Genomic DNA, 18,643 nt, shown 5'->3' with positions numbered 1-18,643 from the left:
AACCTGAGGGTCGTATTCTGATTGCAGAACCTGTGACAGGGGACTGTTTACCTAAGACAGAGGATAAACAGTGTTCTGTGTGACTTGTTTGATTGAAATTCATTTGACTGCGAGAAGAAAATTTGCCATTCATTGCTGGAAAGTTGACAGCTTGTCCCTCTTAATACCTACAACTTTGGTACTCATGAAGGGGTTTGGCATCCATGAGGTCTTTGCCTGGCCATTACAGGCCTGATTGGGATTCTGATGCTGCCCACCTGTAGGAGATACTAACTTGTGTAAGGCATTCATTTGGCCCTGCCTCTGAAGCCTGCAGGGCACTTTCCTGCCTCCTCTTCAAGTTCATACCCATCTTACATCCTTTCCCTCTAAACCAAGCAAACCATTGCTTTTCTCCTGAGCCAGTGATTTCCCCAGCAATAATGTGTATGCATGGGCTGCAGAAGGAAAACTGATCATTTTGAAAATGGGCTGCACGAACAAAGTTATCAGTTTCTGGGAAGACGAAACAGAACTGTCTTAGAGGAAAAATGGAAATCTTTTCCCTTAACTTCAGGTATCTTGAGATCTTGAAAATGAGAAGCATTTCAAAAACATTGTTGAAGAAACCAAAGAAGCTAGAAGTAGTTCTTGATGGCAATGGGGAAATTTGGAAGAGTCTCTTAAGACAATTAGCAGAGCCAACCCTACGGTGCAGTGAATCTGGAACACTGAGCGGTCAGTCACCTGCCAAGGCGAGCTTGGGAACCACCCTTCTAGTAGTTGGTCAGTAGCCCAGAGAGTCAGCAGATAGTTGGGAGGCTGTCTGCTCCCTAGTGAGTGCGGGATCTGAGACTGATGCACGCGTTCCCACAAGTCTAATAGTCTTATCTCACCCACACAGTGGGAGAGATGACTCCCTCTTCTGTCAAGGATGCTCTTTGTTAACCAGGTTTCACCTGGATCATATTTTTGCAGGTGATATTCCCTGGGGTCAGTTTTCCTGAAGAATTACTGGTACCCCAAACTCCTCAGGCTGGCTCTGATAATTAGCAATAAAAGTAAAATCTTAGGGTGCCTCTTGATCTCTGTGTCCCCACATAGGCCATGACAGATCTAGGCTAATTCAGAGAACTGGAAGCCTAATAACTAGGTAACAAATGTGAAGTCATTAGGAGACTTTCCAGAACTTGTTGGGAATTAAAAGATGAACGGATAAGGGGCTCACCTTTCACTTAACCAATATTATGTGACCAAACTGGCTGAGAACAGCAGAGAGTTTTCTGTTTCCTGCTCAGCTTGTTTTGTGCCTCTTGGACTGATACATGGAAGGATTTTTCTGGCATCGTCTGAGGCTTTTCCTTCTTAGTCTGGAGACTTCACAAAGACTCAGAGGACAGATTTGTTCACTGAGGCTTTCCCCAGCTTTTCTTTTCATCCTAGGATAGTTGCCAAGGTGCTAGCTAACTGGGCCATATCCACATTGGCATTGATGTCTATTAAAATGTGATCTGTGCCTCATTTAGCCCGAATTTTACCTCACAAAATGGATCAACCAAGATGACTAAAGGAAAACCAGGGAGCCAGAAGCTGTGGCAATTTCATTTCTGGATCTCCACATGAGGACTGCAACATTCTGTCAAGAGGCATGTGGACCCCAACCTTTTCTTTCTTACCCCTCCTCTGTTTCTCTCTCTTCATCTTTCTGTCCTTCCCCCTCTGCCCTTCCCTCTGTCCCTCCCTTTCTCCATCCCTCCATCCCTCCATCTCTCCCTCCGTCCCCCCCTCCCTCCCTCCCTCTTTCTTTTCCTTCCCTGAGTTACATGCCCTGAGATCTTTTCCTCTAGGATCTTACTACACCCTGGACCACCAGCAGCAACATGGCCTGGGAGACTATGAGAGATGGAGACTCTCAGTTAGCATCCCAGACCTACTCAATCCGAATCGGCATTTTTATAAACTCCCCACATGATTCACAGCATACACTGATGTTTAAGAAGCACTGCTCTGGGGCTTTAACAAGACACTGAGGCTGTGCTAGTCGCGGAGTAGAGACCTAGACTCCTGGATAGAATGGTTGATACTAAAGAAGTGGATAATAAAGAGGTTGATAATAGAATGGAGGTTGTGTGACCCTGAGTCCTGATACCTGTCTCAGAAAGATTCTTTCTGGGGAAACCAGGAAATGATTGACTCTACAACCTCACGTGCAATGCTTAAGAAGTGAGGCATATGCCTTTTTTCATAAACAAGTGAGACATAGACTCAGGATCTGCTTTCCATTTGGAGTGATCCCGTTGGGATTTCAAAGTTCCTGGAGGCCACCAGGCCATGGATGGTTAGAGGCAGAATGGTGTAGCAAAGAGATTCCAGCTATGGGAGGAAGGAGGGCTGGGTTCTAGTCCCAGAATGGTCACTACCTAATTGTGTTGCCTTGAGCAAGTCACTCAGTGTGACTGGGTCTAAGTTACCTGAAAGGAAAAACACTTTGTGACCCATTGCCTCAAATGAGGCAGAAGATGTGAGAGCACTTGGAAAACTGTTATGCTGATTTCAGGTGTATTTTTTTTTTTTGGATGCCAGTATTTCAGAATTTGAGATAATTAAGGCAAGCTGAAATCACCCATGTTCTACTCTCTGAAAAAGCAAATCATGTGCCCTGAATTGTAATGGGTGTATATAACCTACTCAAGAGTAAAATACTGTAAGCACACAGGAACATGAAACACTTGCATGCAAACAATGCTAATTACAGATGGATCTATGTATTGTATATTCAGCAGTGCAGTAGGAACACTCAGTGGGTGGGTTAGTCCATGTTGTGGCGAAGGGTTGCAGTCTGCAGCAGGAGAGAACAACTAGCAACTTCACCAAACAAGATAATGCTTTCCATGGTGAAGACACATGATTTATGTACATGAAATATTATTTAAAAGGGGATTGAATTTAGTTTGACAATGTGAAGTACAAGGAGATCAAAATGCAAATACTGCATTTGTAGAAACTCAAGTGCATTCAAGGAATTTGTATTGACATTGACTCATGAGGTGAAACATCTCCCACCTAGAATGAGGGCTGTGGAGTTGCTAATTGTTCTGTTCCCCTTCAGATAGGTGTGTTAGCGATGACAGATGCACTTGGAGATAACAAGACTATATTCTTTTGAACACTCCCAGATCGGACAAATTAGCCCACTTCAAGCTTGCCTTTGAATACGCCTGAGCTATTGATCAGGGTAGGGGTGGGGGTTTGGCTGTAGCTGCTGGAGTCAAGGTGGCGTCAGTCAGGTTCATCTAAGTATGGATTTGGGGCAGCCAATAGCAGGGAGCCTAGACTGTTCTTTGGGAGACACTTACCTGAATATCAGTTCCAAGAAAGGGAGAACAGAGGAACTCAAAGATTAAAGAAATTGTCTCAGGCTTAGTCTTAAGAGAACCACCGTGTCCTTACAGAAGCATTGCATTTGTCAAGGTGGCAGTGCCCCGCTCCCATTCCTCACTCTACCAGCAGTTCCAGAGCTGCTGCTTTCTCTAGAATTGCACTGTCCAATATGGCAGCCACATGCAACCATTGAATAGTCGACAGGTGGCTAGTACGAGTTTAGATGTAGCAGAAGGGTAAAATACACCCCAGATTCCTAATATGTAGCATGAAGAAAATAATGTAAACTATCTCATTCACTTTTGATATTGAGAACATGTTGAAATGAGATCTTGCATATATTGAGTTAAAGAAAATGTAGCATTAAATTAATTTCACTTGTGTTACTTTTAAAAGTGTGGCAACTAGAGCACTTCAGATCACACATGGAGTTCACATATGCAGTTCACAAACATTCCCATTGAACAGCGCTGCTCTAGAGAATTTCTTTTCCTTTGGGTCACACACCACAGTACAATTATGATGGTGCTATTAGAAAAGCAGTGCTGCCCGACAAGAAAGCACAACCATTTTTCTCAAAGAATCAAATGGTTGCAAAGGATAGACAATACTTGAAACAAGAAATCCAAGTGAAAAAACACAGAGAGAGAGAGAGAGAAGAAAAGAGGGAGATTAACATATAGTAAGTAAGGCTGATTAGTTTACTAGACCTTGATCGTACCCCTAGATCTTAACACTCTCTGTTCCATACACGTTGTAGCCTTCTCTGTATGTAGCGTAATTTTGAGTGTTGGTGGCAGGAGCAGGCTTAAAGTTTTGGGTGTTCTTTGTGAGTTTCATGCGTTTGGACTCTGCCCGTGATTTGTAACAGAATTCTATCAAGGCCACCATCATGGCCAGCCCCAGACCTCCGACAAGTATATAGAAAACGCCTGCCACATTGCTCAGGCTCAGAGCGCTGGTCTTGTCCTAAGAGAAATGAACAACGCGATTAGTTCTTGAGGAAACACAAGCAATGGGACATCACAATACATGACAACAATATAGGATAGTTCTAAGTTGTAAAATAACTCAACATTGATGTAAGATAAGTGTTATGACTCAAGTCTGGCAACTGGCTGATGTCTTACAATGGCCTGCAAGATGGTAGATTGTGCCTCTGTTGACGGTTGGGGCCCTCACCTAGCTGTTCATTTACATTGACTCCTAATTCCTTTGGTACCTCAAAATGGTGTCAATGACTAAATAAAACAATCCTTGGCCATGGGAGCAAAAGTGTAAACACAAGCACAATTTATTCCTCTGCCAGCCTCAAAGCACCATTTGCCAGAGTCGAGCGTGACATAATCTCTAGAAATGGAATACTCTTTTCATTTGGGAACTTGAAGCACTCTTTCCCCTCTCTGGCCCGCAACACCCCTTTTTCCCTTGTTCTCCCTGTGACAAACTTGTCAACAACTTGTCTTTAAGATACTAGGTGATAATATTAGAGGTTCCTGATATTCTTATCTGGGGAGTTACTTAGCAAGGGTTTGTTTAAAAGGGCTTAACTCTCCCCTTTCCCCTGGTGGCAGAGAGATTGCTCCCTTTGGGGACTGGTTGCCGAGTTCGCATCCTCAGGGCAGCAAGTCTTTGCGCTGCTGGAACAAGGGCACAGCGCAAAGAATTGGCTCCCTTCCATCTTCCTGAGAGTTGAAGGAAAACTGTCAGGAGGACCCACAGAGTCCTGAATTGGCTCCATACAAATCAGAAAGATTTTCTAGCAGGCTGATTAAAAAAAAAATCCAGCTCATTTTTAGCTTTACTCCAGGGAATGTAGTGAATAATTAAAAAAAAACCAAACCAAACCAAACAAAACACTACGCTTCTCTGTTTTCTTTTTAAAATAGAGGGAAAAATTGAGGAAGCCGGTCAGTGACTTTCAGGTCGAACTGCAAATCTGACTATCTGCCTGTATGAAAAGCAAAAACTGAACTGCTGAAATACGGAAAAAAAAAGTTGGTGTCTTGAGCCCTACCTTGAGGTAGGACACACCAAGGGCCCGGAGCCTTTCTTTGACAAAAATAAAATAAAATAGCACTTTGTAGTCTTTTTAGAGGGAATGTAACCATTTTGCTGCTGAATGCCATTGAATGGAATACCCAAATTTTTACATCAGTGAATTGAATATTTTATTGACATGGTAACACAGATAATGTAGCAGATAATGGCCATAGCTGACACTCAACACTGGCTCAGCTAGTCCTGGTATCATTTAAAGGATTAAATGGAGAGATGATAGGACCACATCCTGATTCTATTGCTATAGGAGCCAGTGCTGTACTTGTTCACTTTAATAAGAAGGCCAATTGGAATTGAACTGCATGGTTGGGGAAAGGGGTATGTGTGAGCCTCATGCCTACAACAACATTGCAAATAGTCACTCTTCTAGGGCGAATGACAGGTAACTAGAGAAGTGGGAATTGCTGTCAGTTATGAAACAATGGATCATTTCCTCAAGGAGACTGGCCACACTCTCTGCAAGGATGCTCCACGGTCCACTAGGAAACGGACCTGGTCCGGCAATCCTCCCTCTGCCATGAAATTTGTTCTATGTATGCAGGAGTTGATGGGGGAAAGTGTCCTTGGACATAACCCGCTTTAGATTATAGCAACAAGAACAGTTTCCAGTTCCACATATGTAAGTTTCACAGAATTCTCTGTCCCAAAATGTGGAAAACCAGTAGCAAAATGGTTCACTGAACAGGAGAAATGAGTGGCATTTCATGAAATGAATTAACTGATACCACAATATTAGTTCAAAAAAAGGCAAGGCAAAAATTGAAACTAAAAAGAACTTTCTTAGGGGAGCAAAGGGGGGCAGGAAGGAGGCGGGGAAGAGTGTTTCATGCTTATCAATGTGATGTTATCCTGACAATGTATACCCTTAAGGAGCATGCGACTAAATTTAAAAAGTATTGCGTACAGAGATTCAAATGACAACTTTGGAAGAGAGAAGTGTGACAGACTTAATGATATTCGAAATCCAAATAGATGCTGACCTCAATACAACAGCAGCTGGGAGGAGGCTAATCATTCTGCTTACAGAGACCAGTCTTTGTTATTTATTTCTTTGACTGTTACCACATAGGATTGACATAATGTACGAATAACCAAAGGTATTTACAACTACAAAGTCTCTGACACTGTAAGAGGTTAAGAGAAAGTACTGTCACAACTGGATTTTTTTTTTTTTTTGGTTGTGGTTATTAGGTTGGTTTTCTCTTTGAACTTTCGAAATGTGAAATACAGTAAAACCCCCTTATAACACAGCTCAGTCTTTTCACAGCTTTGGAAGTGCGGTGGGCCAGATTGCGTTCCAATGTCAACGCTAGCTCCTCTGGTCTAGGTCAATGGTTGATGCCCTGTGGCAGGTCTCCGCTGGTAGAGGCCGCCTGCCTTGTGCCTTTAGCGCTGTTGTTATAAAGGGGTCCCACTGTGTAGGGGGGGGTGTGTGTTGGGAAGGAAAGCCGTTTTGGGGTAGAAAATAAACAGTGGTTCAAAATGTGATTGCTAATCAGTACAAAAAGACCTTCAGCGACTGACCTTACTCCCGGAGTCCTTGGCTCCACATTCCCCCTTATCGTACCACCATTTGTTTTTCAGCTTGTCTAAGATGCCTTGTTCACTGAGTTTCAATACTGCAAGGTTTACAGGCGTTCTTCACGTGGGAAATAACATAAATAACATTATATTATGTTATTTTATGTTATTCAAGCTTCAAACTACTTTAAAACTATAGAAAGCGATAAAGCAGGGGGCCCTGGCCACAGAGTAATTTTAGAACACTGCAGGCAACCTGAGCATTACCTTATAAAAAGTTAACACTACAGCAACGCTATATTTACCAGGGCCTGCCCATATCGCTTTGAGTAATCGGCACACACTGTTAAATAATGAGGATAGAAAAACAGGCACTCCTAGGATAGGCTGTGTGTGGTGGGGAGGGGGTCTCCCCTCAAGTGACAATCTTCCGGCGGCAGCTAGCGGTAGCTTTGTGGCGGACGTGTGTTAGGTTTGATCTAACCGGGTGTCTTGTTGTACTTCCAGACAGAGCGGGGGTGGGGTGGGGGTGGGGGAGCGGAAAGGGAAGTGGTTCCGTTCCTTCGTGGAACAAGACAAAAGGATGAATTGGAACCGAAGAGAAAGTAGATTCTATGTGCACCACGTGCCTTCTGATTAGTTGTCCTTTATTAAAAAAAATCTGTTGCCCAGATGAAACTGCTCTCAGAAAGAATTGTCCTACAGACATGTCTTCACTCCACCAACTGAATTCTTACGCACATTCTGGTCTTAGGATTGAGAGTGGAACGTGGACCTCTGAGTTGTGGCTGAGAGGGGTTTCAACAACAAGAGAACTGGCCTATGGCTTATTTCTGTTACTGACCAGCTGTCTTTCTAGTGTGGCTGCATGTGAGCATCAACTCAGACCAGAGGCTGAACCAGATTGTTTAAAGATGGGTTATTAATATGGCATGATCTAAGATGGAAAACTGGGATTCTGCCACTGTGGGTAGTTATGTAGAGGAGCAGTTTAGGTAAGCTGTTCTCCTAAGAGAAGACTTCCTCAAATGAGAGGCTCCCACAGCCCCAGGAGGCCAGGCCATCGCTCACTAGCCCTCTGCCTCTTAAATCATTGTGTCTGCAGTCTGAGCCACTGGGCAGGCACAGGAAACCCTATTGGTCCCTGGTTAAGATTTCCTCCCTTAGACATTTCTTCAGGCTGAAAATAGGAACAGTGACCTTTACCCTGTCATCTTTCTAGACATAATGGATTTTAAATAAAGTATCTCTTGTGACTTCAGATAAAAAATGCATTATATTTAGAGGGTGGCATAATTCTATTATGAGGCAATAAACTGTGGGTTCAGAGTCACATGAACAATATTGCAAATACTAGTGCATGTTATGCTGAATGCCACCAATTCACAAGGGGGAAAGCACACACATTTCTGTTACTATGAACATGCCATAGAACTTCTTAGCTTATCTGGGATAAGTTGGACCCACCAACATATCCGGTAATTGAGAAGACTTCCGGTAGTCCCAGAGATGTGGCCTCTAAAAGACCAAGTCCCCAGAGCCTTTCTCCCCACCTTTGCAGTTGAGAGCAGAGGGACCATCTCATCCTGAGATATTCCGAGAAATGAATCATCATTTAAAAATAATATGCAATTTCAGACTACTTGAGATTTGAAAAACTATAAACCTTGAGTGTCAGGGAGGCGACACTTTCTCGGTTGGTGCTGGGCTTGGCAACCAGAGTATCTACATTTTGTATCTCACCAGGAAGTTGAGGTCCTTTTATACTTTAAACAATTCCTTCAATCAATGCTCAGAAACTTAGCCTTCTCAAATGCCAATAGGATTGGCTTGGGATGCAAAGCAACAAAAGATACTCAAAACTTGGAGCCTCTTTAAGACATCATTGGCAGTGAGAGTTAAGTCTTAGACTTTGAATTTCACTTATTTATTTATGTTTCAAGATTTTCTTTGTAAGTAATCTCTACACCCGACGTGGAGCTTGAACTTACAACTCCGAGATGGACAGTTGCACGCCCCACTGACTGAGGCACTCAGGTGCCCCAAGTCTAAGACTTTTAAAAGACAGACAGGCCATCAATGGCTCTGAAATCAGTGTTGGAACTGCCTTCCCCCTTACTTTCCACTGTTTGGCCCCTCTCTGCCTCTCCTTTCCCCTTATTAGTTTTTGTTTTATCACCACCTCACCTCCAGTGCTATGCCTTAAACCAGACACTGGCACCCATGCTCTGATGGCTGGGTGCGGGGTCCTTCCCAATGGCACCTGGGTGCCCCATTCCATCGGGATCCCAGCAGAAAGCACAAAGCATTTTCTTTCTCCTCTCTGGGCTTCCTCCTTTCTTATTGCAAAGGGCGCAGTATCCTCCTGCTGTTCTCTGACGCTGCCCTTACTGGTCACTGTCTTACCTCAAGGTACTATGTTTTTCAGATGACTTCAATTTCCTAAGGACAGTGGCTCTTACTGGATCTCCAGGACAGAGCAGTCTGATTAACGGCACTCACACTGTGGTCCAAATAGAGATCTCTCCCTAGAGAGCCTGGGTTTTAAAGAAGGTTGTTAACCATTAAGTGAGCTAGATTGATAAAGAGTGTTACATGTTAGTTTAAAACAATGATTTTCGAAGTGTGGTCCAAGAACCCCAGAATCCCTGAAGCCTTTTCATCAGAGGGTCCCCATAATTAAAACTATTTTTCTAATACTAAGGCCTTCCTTGCCCTTCTCACTCTTATTGCCTCCTGCTGTACAGTAGAGTTTCCTAGAGGCTTCCCAACATCTGATCTTGCAACAGATTGAAGGAAAAAGCAGAAATGAGAATCCTATTCTCTTCTGTGAAGTCAAATATTAAAGAGATTTGCAAACTCATCGGACAATGCCACTCTTTATTAATTTTGTTTTGGAAAACCATAGTTAGTTTTCATAAAAAGTATGTTATTTATGTTAACATATATTGGGTTTATTATTTTTAAAACAAATTAATGAATCCATGCCTTTAAATGCCATTTTAATTTCTGGTATGGTAAGTATTACGAGGCATCACACACATAAACAAATCTTTTGGGGTCTATGATTTTTAAGGGGTCCTGGGATAAAGCAAAGTTTGCAAAGCACTGAGTGGTCTGGGAGGAGGGAAGGTCTTTCTTGTGCCAGGGCCTTTCCTGGGTTGTCACCACCCACTCTTGCCCAAACCCAGGCTCAGTATGTCAGCAGTTTAGAATCCCACTTCTGACAAATGGCTTGTCCCTGCCAGAGGCCATCCAGTGGCCTCCACAGAATGGCTGGTAACAGCTCTCTACGTCTGTGGCCTCTGTGGTTACTGTGGAGGTTACCGTAGTGCAATGGTTCTCAATCAGGGGTACTTTTGTCCTCCAGGGACTGTTTGGCACTGTCTAGAGTCACTTCTCATTGTCACAACTGAGTGGGGAGACACTACAGGCATCTAGTGGGTAGAGGCTTGAGATGCTGCTAGACACCCTACTGTGCACAGGACAGTCCCCCACCCCCCCACCCTGAAGTCCCCAGTGTCAACTGGGCTGAGGTTGAGAAAGTCTGCCTAAGAGCTTTAGAGAAACCTGACAAATGATAAACTTTTAGTTTAATCTTTGATTGGGAAAAAAAAATCACAGAGCCTATGAAACCTGGCAGGGAACCAAAGTGCGTTTGGAAATTTCTAAATAAAAATGAAGGAGAAAAGCAAACATTTCAAGCAATAGCACAGCCAAGGAACATAAAAGCTGTAATCAGAAATCACAGATAATGCCACTTAACAAGGTTAGGATAACTGCCAAGAAAAGAAAATACTTTAAAGGCCTCAATCTCCTAGAACTGTTTGTTGCTGTGGGGTGGAATATATTCCTAAGATGGCAGAGAACAACTGCCAGGACTTTCTTGCTTGCTGCACCTTACTGGATGTATTGTTCAGCTCAGTCCACATCAACTGCATGTACTGACACCGTCCCCCAACACACTCCCCACCCCCCTCTCACACACACACGCACGTGTGCACATGCACACACAATTTGAGATTTTAAAGGAAGAGGATTTAGGTGGGCATTTGGTCATTTTAAATATCACTTTCCCCAGAAAGCCATTTTTGCTCCCCACCTCAGTATTTTCTCCCCTCCTTAATTATTTGTATCCCTGTCTCATAACTACCCCTAAACTGTGTGCTTCTCAAGTGCAGGGACCGTGGCTTACATATTGGTATCCCCACTTAAAATCATTCTCTCAACAAATGCTTGTTGAATAGATAACTCTCTTTTAGCGTTTTGCTTTTCAACCTGGTATTTCACAAAATTATCATACTTCTTACTGTTTGAATTTAATGATCACACTAAGAAGGTAGATTTATGACCTCTACTTTGTAAGTAAAGAAACACAGGCACAGATAGGTTAAGCAACCTGCTCAAGCCTGCACAACAAAACGATGGGACAGGCCAGAGGGCAAAAGAATATCTGTTCCACTCTGTACTGCACATTCTCCAACAGAACACACAAAAGTGTGGCAGTCCTCCTTAATTTTGTTCTTCGTGCTTGGATGTTCATAATGAAGTTTGTCTTCAGGGACCACCATGCTCTAAATAACTAGCAACCTGGCAAGGGCATATCTGGCAGCTGGGGCCTTTCACTGTGCTGCAGCAGTATGTCTCCAGGGGAAGGCTTCAGAGCAATTACTGTAGGTCCTTAACTGGTACCTCAGAGAATTATAAGTCAGAAATATTTATTGTACTCACCTCAACAGAGAACAGAAAGAATTAAACAAACTAGGTCAGATCCCTATCATGGAAATTAGTCAGGCATTTTCCCCTCTGATAGGCTTGCTATGAACCTTTTGCCAAGTAAAGCCCTCCCAAGACAAAGGCAAGGGTCTGGAGGCTGAGGGAGAGAACAGGAGAGTTTTGTGATGTAAGTTCAGGGGGTCTGGGGAGTCTCCCCTGCTCCAAAAATATTTTCCACACAGGGACCTGAAATTCCATCCTGGGACTCGCACACCTTTAAGTCTGAGCAACATTCCTAGTTAAAATACAGAGCTTCTTTGGGAAATGGGAAATGGATCAGAGTAACTACTTACAAACTCCAACACTTTGCTCCACTTTGTTTAAAAACTGTTCAGGGAGGAAGAGTGTAAAACTCCCCCTAAGAAGAGAACTGTCCCTTGCATGTGAAGTCAGAGAAATGTGTAGGGACCAGTGAGCAGATGGAGAATGTAAGAGCACAGTTGAATTAGCATCATTTGAAAGCACACAAAGATTTCTTGAGTGTGGGGAACAGTCATGGAGTGGCATCTATTTTTTTTTTAAATAGAGGTAGTAATGTAAATTGTAATACTTTGAAAATGAGTTCCACTTTGGGGGGGGAACCCCATAACTGGATGATAAAGATTTTTGTTTATCTTTGCCATCCACACTCGGCAGGACCTCAGCTACAAAGGACAGTGCTCACGAATCCAAGGTATCCAGCCCTGGGTGGCGGGTGTCCAGGTTTCTAGCTCATTCCTGGCATGTGCCAGCCAGGTCAGTGTTATCTTAGTGATGGCCAGCATTATATACGGAGACAGTTTTAGGATAAGAAAACCATTTTCTTTACTGTGAAAATAGAAACTGTTTGCTTAAAAAAAAACACAAAGTAACTAAATTTTTTTGATATATTTCAAAAGAAGTGTCCCATTTATTTTTCAATTTTGAGTTCAGGAAATACCCTAAAATAGGTAGCTTGGAGCCATGAACAAAGAACAGAGGTGTGGGGAGAACGATGCGAGGGTGCTGAGTTTTCCCAGAGTGGGAAAGAAGAAAAACTGGCCTAGTGCATTAATGACCAAATCGATTCCTCCCAATGGTGATCCTGGAAGTGTTGATATAAAAATCTGTACTGTGGCTATGTGTCTGAGCCTGAAAAATACAGAATCCCAGGGGCAGTACGATTTATCTGCCCAAGAGACTTGGGATAGATTCTGCTCTGAATGGCTTCACTTCTCCTTTCTGAGCAGGGACACCTAAAGGGCAAATGCCTGTTTTAATTAATGATGCCAGAAGATCTTCAATGGTGCCCTTAGGAGGGGTAGATATATGTGTAAACACGTAGGTTACAGAGAAAGACAAGGATATCACGGAGAAGTAAAAGAAACATAAGAGTGAGGGTGATGTATTTGCATAGTAGTGAAGAACTTGTTCTAACAACACAATATCTGGAGGATGACAATGGTAGCTTATCACAACCTAAGCTGGAAGTCCTCCCCTTACCTCATGCCTCATCTAAACCTCACTCCAACTTACTGACACTTGCTTCTTGGTACCTAGTGATTTTGTTTCTTTTGAATGACTTTTTAGACTTTTAGACTTTTTAGACTTTAGACTTGAATGACTTTTGTCTTTAGCCCCGTGGACGGAGGATAGCCATCCTCTCTTTCACTGGCTTTTCTACTGAAGATATTTCAGATTTTCATGGGGGAAAAGTCACTTTTCCCAATTGTTCACTTGTTCCCTAGCCTTTTCTTAAAAACTCCTAGCATCACTCATGAAATCACAGGCATGTGCAGACAGGCAGCTAGAGACATCTCTGCCCAGGTAGGTCTTGATTTATTAAGTTGAAGTCAATTGATGACCAAGCAAGAGAAGACTCTTTGCTAGATAAAAGAATTTACTGTAAGGTCCTTTATATTCGTTTCTGTTGGTTACCTTGGGATAGGTGACCTCTCCATACACTGGGGAGGTCATGGCAGTTCTAATTATGCCTTAGGCTACACTGGAATTTGGAGCCTTTAAAAAAATCTCTATGCACTTCTTTTCACAGGGTTTTCTGGGTGCAGGAGTCTAGGAGAATGAGGGTTTAAGTCATTTCAATCCTTCTACCCTTGGACCAGCCTGAACTTTCTCCACAACCTGGCAGCATGTTCCATATGACTGCTGGCATTACTGGGCTCCAGCCACCCAGGCAACCCTCAGTCCCCTGGGGCAGCCATAATGATTTGCAGAGTTATGCAGATCTCAGCTGCTAGAAGCTCCCTCTGAGCGAGAATTTATATCTATGTAGTTCACAAATGTAGCTCAAACCTATTTAACTCCTTGATAATGAGACCATAATTTAATGCAAGTGCAAAGAGCAAATTCAATAATGCATGCATATAACATGAAGACTTGAAAGCTGTGAGTCATTTTACTAAGGGCCTAACAATGCTAGTGACTGAAACCTATTGATGAGCATTTATGCTAGAGAAGCAGCTCCAGAAATCACCTGTGGATATGTGAGTGAAGCCAGTGCATTTCTACATGATAGTCTCAAAATTCAAAGTGATAGACCCCTTGAGTCCATGAGTTATGATTTCGCTGAGAGACTTCTGCCAAACTGGGACTTTGTCCAACCTCACCCTTTAGAACAGGAACCCAAAACCATCATTGGTCATGGACTAGCTCACGCAACTCAGTTCGTCTGGGAGAACTTCTTACTCTGTCCCTGATAGACAGAAGGAGCTCAAGGAACATGCTAAACATCTGGAGAAGCCAGTTTGGATAACACGTGGCCACAGTCATAACTGATATGATGCACTTGAAAATTCTGTTTTAAGAGCCATTAAAAACTCAAACTATCAAATTTGGTTGGGCTTTATGACATATAAACCTGTTTCCTTTAGTTCATCCCAATGGCACCAAGAAAGAAAAGCCTAGCCAGATAAGATAGACAGAAACTGATCTCACATTAGATCAGAAGCTCACAAGATATGTGTTTCTGAAGACATCGAGTTCATGTCCCTGACTCTAGGCAAAATGTTCATTGAGAGTTTAATCTGTTGGGTGCCAACATCTTTCCCCAATATTCCCCTAATAGCCCTCTCTTGAGCATGACTCGTTGAAAAATAATCAGTCTTAGCTTACACTCCATAATATTGCAACAGATGGGGTTTCTCTATCAGATCCAAAAGCTGACTACTGGTTGTCAGGACATGTGCCCGCCTCTCCTAGCATGCATTCTAGCATACACTTATCTGCCCTTTCCAGCAGTGAGGCTATATAGGAGACACCAGCAGAGTCAGTCTCTCCCTCTCATTTTCTCTCTTTTAAATGTAAAGTATGCTATTGCCTTAGTTTTGTATTTTGAGAAATATTTGCTTCAAGGCCGATGAAATTAAGCTTTAATATGAATTTAGTGCTTGCAACACACTTTTGCCACCTGTGACCAATGCCGATTTGCCTCACGTGCCAAGGGCCAAATGCTGTACCGCTCTCTAGAAAGTCAAAAGAGAATGGATTTCAATTGTTCTCCATAAATTTGCCCCCGCCCTTCTCCACCAACTTCAACTCCCACCCTCATTGCATTTATTTTGATCATTTCAAATCTTTCATGTCTCTTTTCCATGGCTGTCTTGCCTTTTGGAGAGTGTAGTTCTAGAACCTTCTCTCCAAATGAAAGGAAACCAAATGATTTGGCCTTAGTGGGGCAGAAAGTGTATAGACACACACCATTTCACTCTGCCTCCATGGCCGTGTCTTTCCTCTCGGCAATTATGTAACAGCAATCTTACCTGCAGGCTTTTCATTCCCGCTGCTCTTTCTGTAGCTCAGGTGTTGAACATTTAGTCATTATTTGTCAATAAGAAACACATTCAAGTTATCAGGATAACACCAAAGGCAAATCATCGTGTCTTAATCATAGACATCATGTTAAGGCCACACAGTCAATTTCCCCTCCCCCCCAAATTACTATAATGGATTAATTAAAACAATTTTTTTTTCTAGATTACAATTTTTTTTCCGGTGGTAGAATTGATTCTTTAACACCATATGGCAAAATCAATGATTTTGGCAGTCACTGGACTGGTTCAGTTCTTAAGGCAAAAAAGGTCCCTTGCTTGAAGCAGCCACTTGAGAGAAAGTGAGGGTTTGCTCTTGGGAAGAAGACCTGAGTAAAGTTCAAGGAGCAAATTTAGTCACTCCCAGCAAAGAAAACTTTCAGGTTCTTCATACTTCCAGGAGGCAGCACCAGCACAGAGACATGCAAACCAACGAAGAGTATAATATACTCACCCTATTCCTTGATCCCAAACCAGTCTCGGTGATTCACAGGAACTTCTTCTAAGACCCAGGAAGTGCCATCGATCTGTAATGATTCTTGCCTACACACATAACAGTGTCAATAAAGAGTCATTGGGATCCATCTTAACCCTGGGCATCCAAAATGTCTACCTTTAGGGATGGCTTCTGCTAATAAAAGGTCCATCTTGTTGCAGGTAAAAGGCAGATGCAGATTCACATCCGTGACCCAAGGCCCAAGAATGTCAAAGAATTCTGGGTGTGGAAGAGAAGTGGTTAAGAGACGGTGGCATAGGAGAGGAGGATTGTAGACATACACGGAAGAAGAAATACACACAAAACTGAGGATCTCATTTATACATATGGGAAACATAGTATCACCTCATTCAGCTAAGGACCACCAAATAGGAAGCTGAGGGCATTTGGAAGTGGGCTGTTCTAAAGTACAACTTCTTACTGTCTTTGAATATGAGACTTGCTAAGCAAATGCAGGAGATCGAAAACATGATTGCTAGTGATAGAATGGAAGGATGTGTTTGAATTTCTTAAGAGAACAAACTCTTTTTAGCTCCTTTGAAAGCACCCACATGAAAAGAAACACGACTAATTTTAACTGCAAGCCACTTTTTGAATTTAGGAAAACAAGTTCCCTAAATGCTTCCCTAGCATCACAGTGGTTATTCTAGTCCCTATATAGTTTTGAAGATAACAAAGCTGCATTTCTCTATCGAGGTTCTTTAAGTCATAATGATCACTCAACCATTTCTTTACTTAATCCAAGTTTAACTGCATATGTCCCATCATCATCCCTTACTTCCCAATATGCCTTGCAAGTTAAGGCACCGGTCATGTAACTCTCCTTCCAGTCATGCGGTTCAGGGTGGTTCCATTGAAACATTCTGTTCCAGTGTTCCCCAAAGCACACAAAATGTGCTGATTTTCAGCTTGCACAATATGGACACTGGAAGTCTAAATCCCTGGATAGAACTAAAGCTGGGACAATTTTAGGGTGAGGTGGGGGAGGGTTTAAAAGCCTTGTCGTCCCAGGAACAGGTGGCTTGTTTCATAGAGCAGACCCCCTCTAGGAAGGTAGGGCTACACAGGAAAGCTAAGCTGGTGCCCTTTCCCCATGATTAAGGGAGTGAAGCAGGGTGAGCAGGGGCGGATCAGAAGAATATGAAAGTTTGAGGTGACAGGAAGCTGTGGAAGGAGGCTGATGTGCTTATGTGGTAATTCAGCAGCTAAATCCCCATTCTGCTGTGATTTACAGAGACAGACTTTCACTGGCTGTGTCACAAACCCCTGGTGATCGGAGTTTATTGCTGAAACAACCTACTGGCTCTTAATTACCACATTTATGCACACATTGTAATAATGCACTAACACCAAAGGGTGATTTGCAGGTTAAAAATTCCCAAACCACAGCTATAATTTTCATGATCCTTGCCTGTACATTTATAGTCCATTAAGGAAGGATCAGGTCTGATTTGTTTGGGTCCTATTAACCCAGGTTCAGGAAATGGCTAAAACCGAGCAGTATTTCGGTTCAGGGGCTACCTCGGAAGCTGACCTTGTCTAAATTCCTTGCAGCATTTGGAAAACAAGATAAAATCAGTGAAATGAAAGAAAAGAAATATCTGTTGCATTAGTTTAAGCATGTACACATTTAAAAGAGCCTGAAAAATTGCTCGTCCCTTCTGTAGAAGAGTAACTTTTTGAGACTAGACTGAAAATGCACGATGTCTCATGCCAGGGGGGAAAAGTCAACATTTTAACATAATTGCCCACTTATCATTATTTTAGGGTTGCGGGAGAGAAACAGATAAGTATTGTAGGTGTTTCTCCCTTTCCTGGTTTCGGAGATAATAGGTGTGGAAGTGTTTTTGAAAAAGTAAAAGCACTCATAAATGTCAGGCTTTATGATTATTGTTATTTTTAGTAATCAGCACTGAGGGCTGAAATGGCTTAAATATGCCATCTGCCTTGTAACCAAGGTAGTTGAGAATGAACCTGGTTTTTATGGAAATATCTCACATGCAATCAGATTCGCATTGCTCATTGGATGGGTCTATGTGATCAATTGCTTCCTGCAATATTATCACAAGAGGTGACCCTGAAAGGCAGAAGAGATTTGTGACAGCATTAGCTGTGTGACCTTCTCAAAGTCACCACCATCTCTGGGTCTCATTCTGTGTGAAATGATGGTGCATTCAACAGTCAACTGTCATTTTAACTTTGGGAGGAGGGCCGGATACAATGAGGAAGTGTAATTCTCAAGCCACTTTACCAATACAGTCAAACTTCACTGGTTTGGTCTAACATAGGGGAAGGTCTGTCTGAATGAGAAAGTCCTGAATTACAAAACAGGTTTGAGGAATGACAGTTTTATTACTTTAAGTCTGTTTTATAATTCAAACTCACTATAATACATCGCCAAAGTGGAGGTCCTTGTGAGAACTACTTTACCAGATAGATTTGTTATGAATATGATTATATTTAACGAATGCTTGCAACGTTTGAGAAGAAATTTGTTCTCTTAAGGAAAAAAATTCAACAGACAATCTAAACTCTTCATTTGCTTAACAAACCTCTCTCAGCCCCCTTTCCTGATGCTATACAGGTAGACTGTTGACTGGTCCCTGTCGGGTTTGTCATAAATTATAAATCGGAGGGCTCCAGA

At 42.5% G+C, this 18,643-nt stretch overlaps 1 protein-coding gene across 5 annotated transcripts in view; it reads right to left on the bottom strand.

The window, feature by feature from the left end:
* The window catches only part of GRIA3 (glutamate ionotropic receptor AMPA type subunit 3), a 291,350-nt gene that overhangs the window by 2,557 nt on the left and 270,150 nt on the right, over positions 1 to 18,643 (bottom strand). For 3 of the 5 annotated variants that reach the window (XM_045995279.1, XM_045995280.1, XM_045995277.1), the window contains 2 exons: positions 6,946 to 7,060; positions 4,082 to 4,329 (listed from right to left, as the gene is read on the bottom strand). In XM_045995279.1, coding sequence (XP_045851235.1) covers positions 4,084 to 4,329; positions 6,946 to 7,060 — 361 coding nt within the window. In that variant the 3' untranslated portion in view covers positions 4,082 to 4,083. Of the gene's footprint in view, positions 1 to 4,070; positions 4,330 to 6,945; positions 7,061 to 18,643 lie in introns of all 5 variants that reach the window. The other 2 variants (XM_045995281.1, XM_045995278.1) reach the window with 2 other exon arrangements.

Source organism: Meles meles, chromosome X, assembly GCF_922984935.1.
Source record: "Meles meles chromosome X, mMelMel3.1 paternal haplotype, whole genome shotgun sequence".
NCBI lineage: Eukaryota > Metazoa > Chordata > Mammalia > Carnivora > Mustelidae > Meles > Meles meles.
The sequence above is the reverse complement of the archived record's forward strand: the minus strand, read 5'-3'. Positions and strand labels throughout refer to the sequence as shown.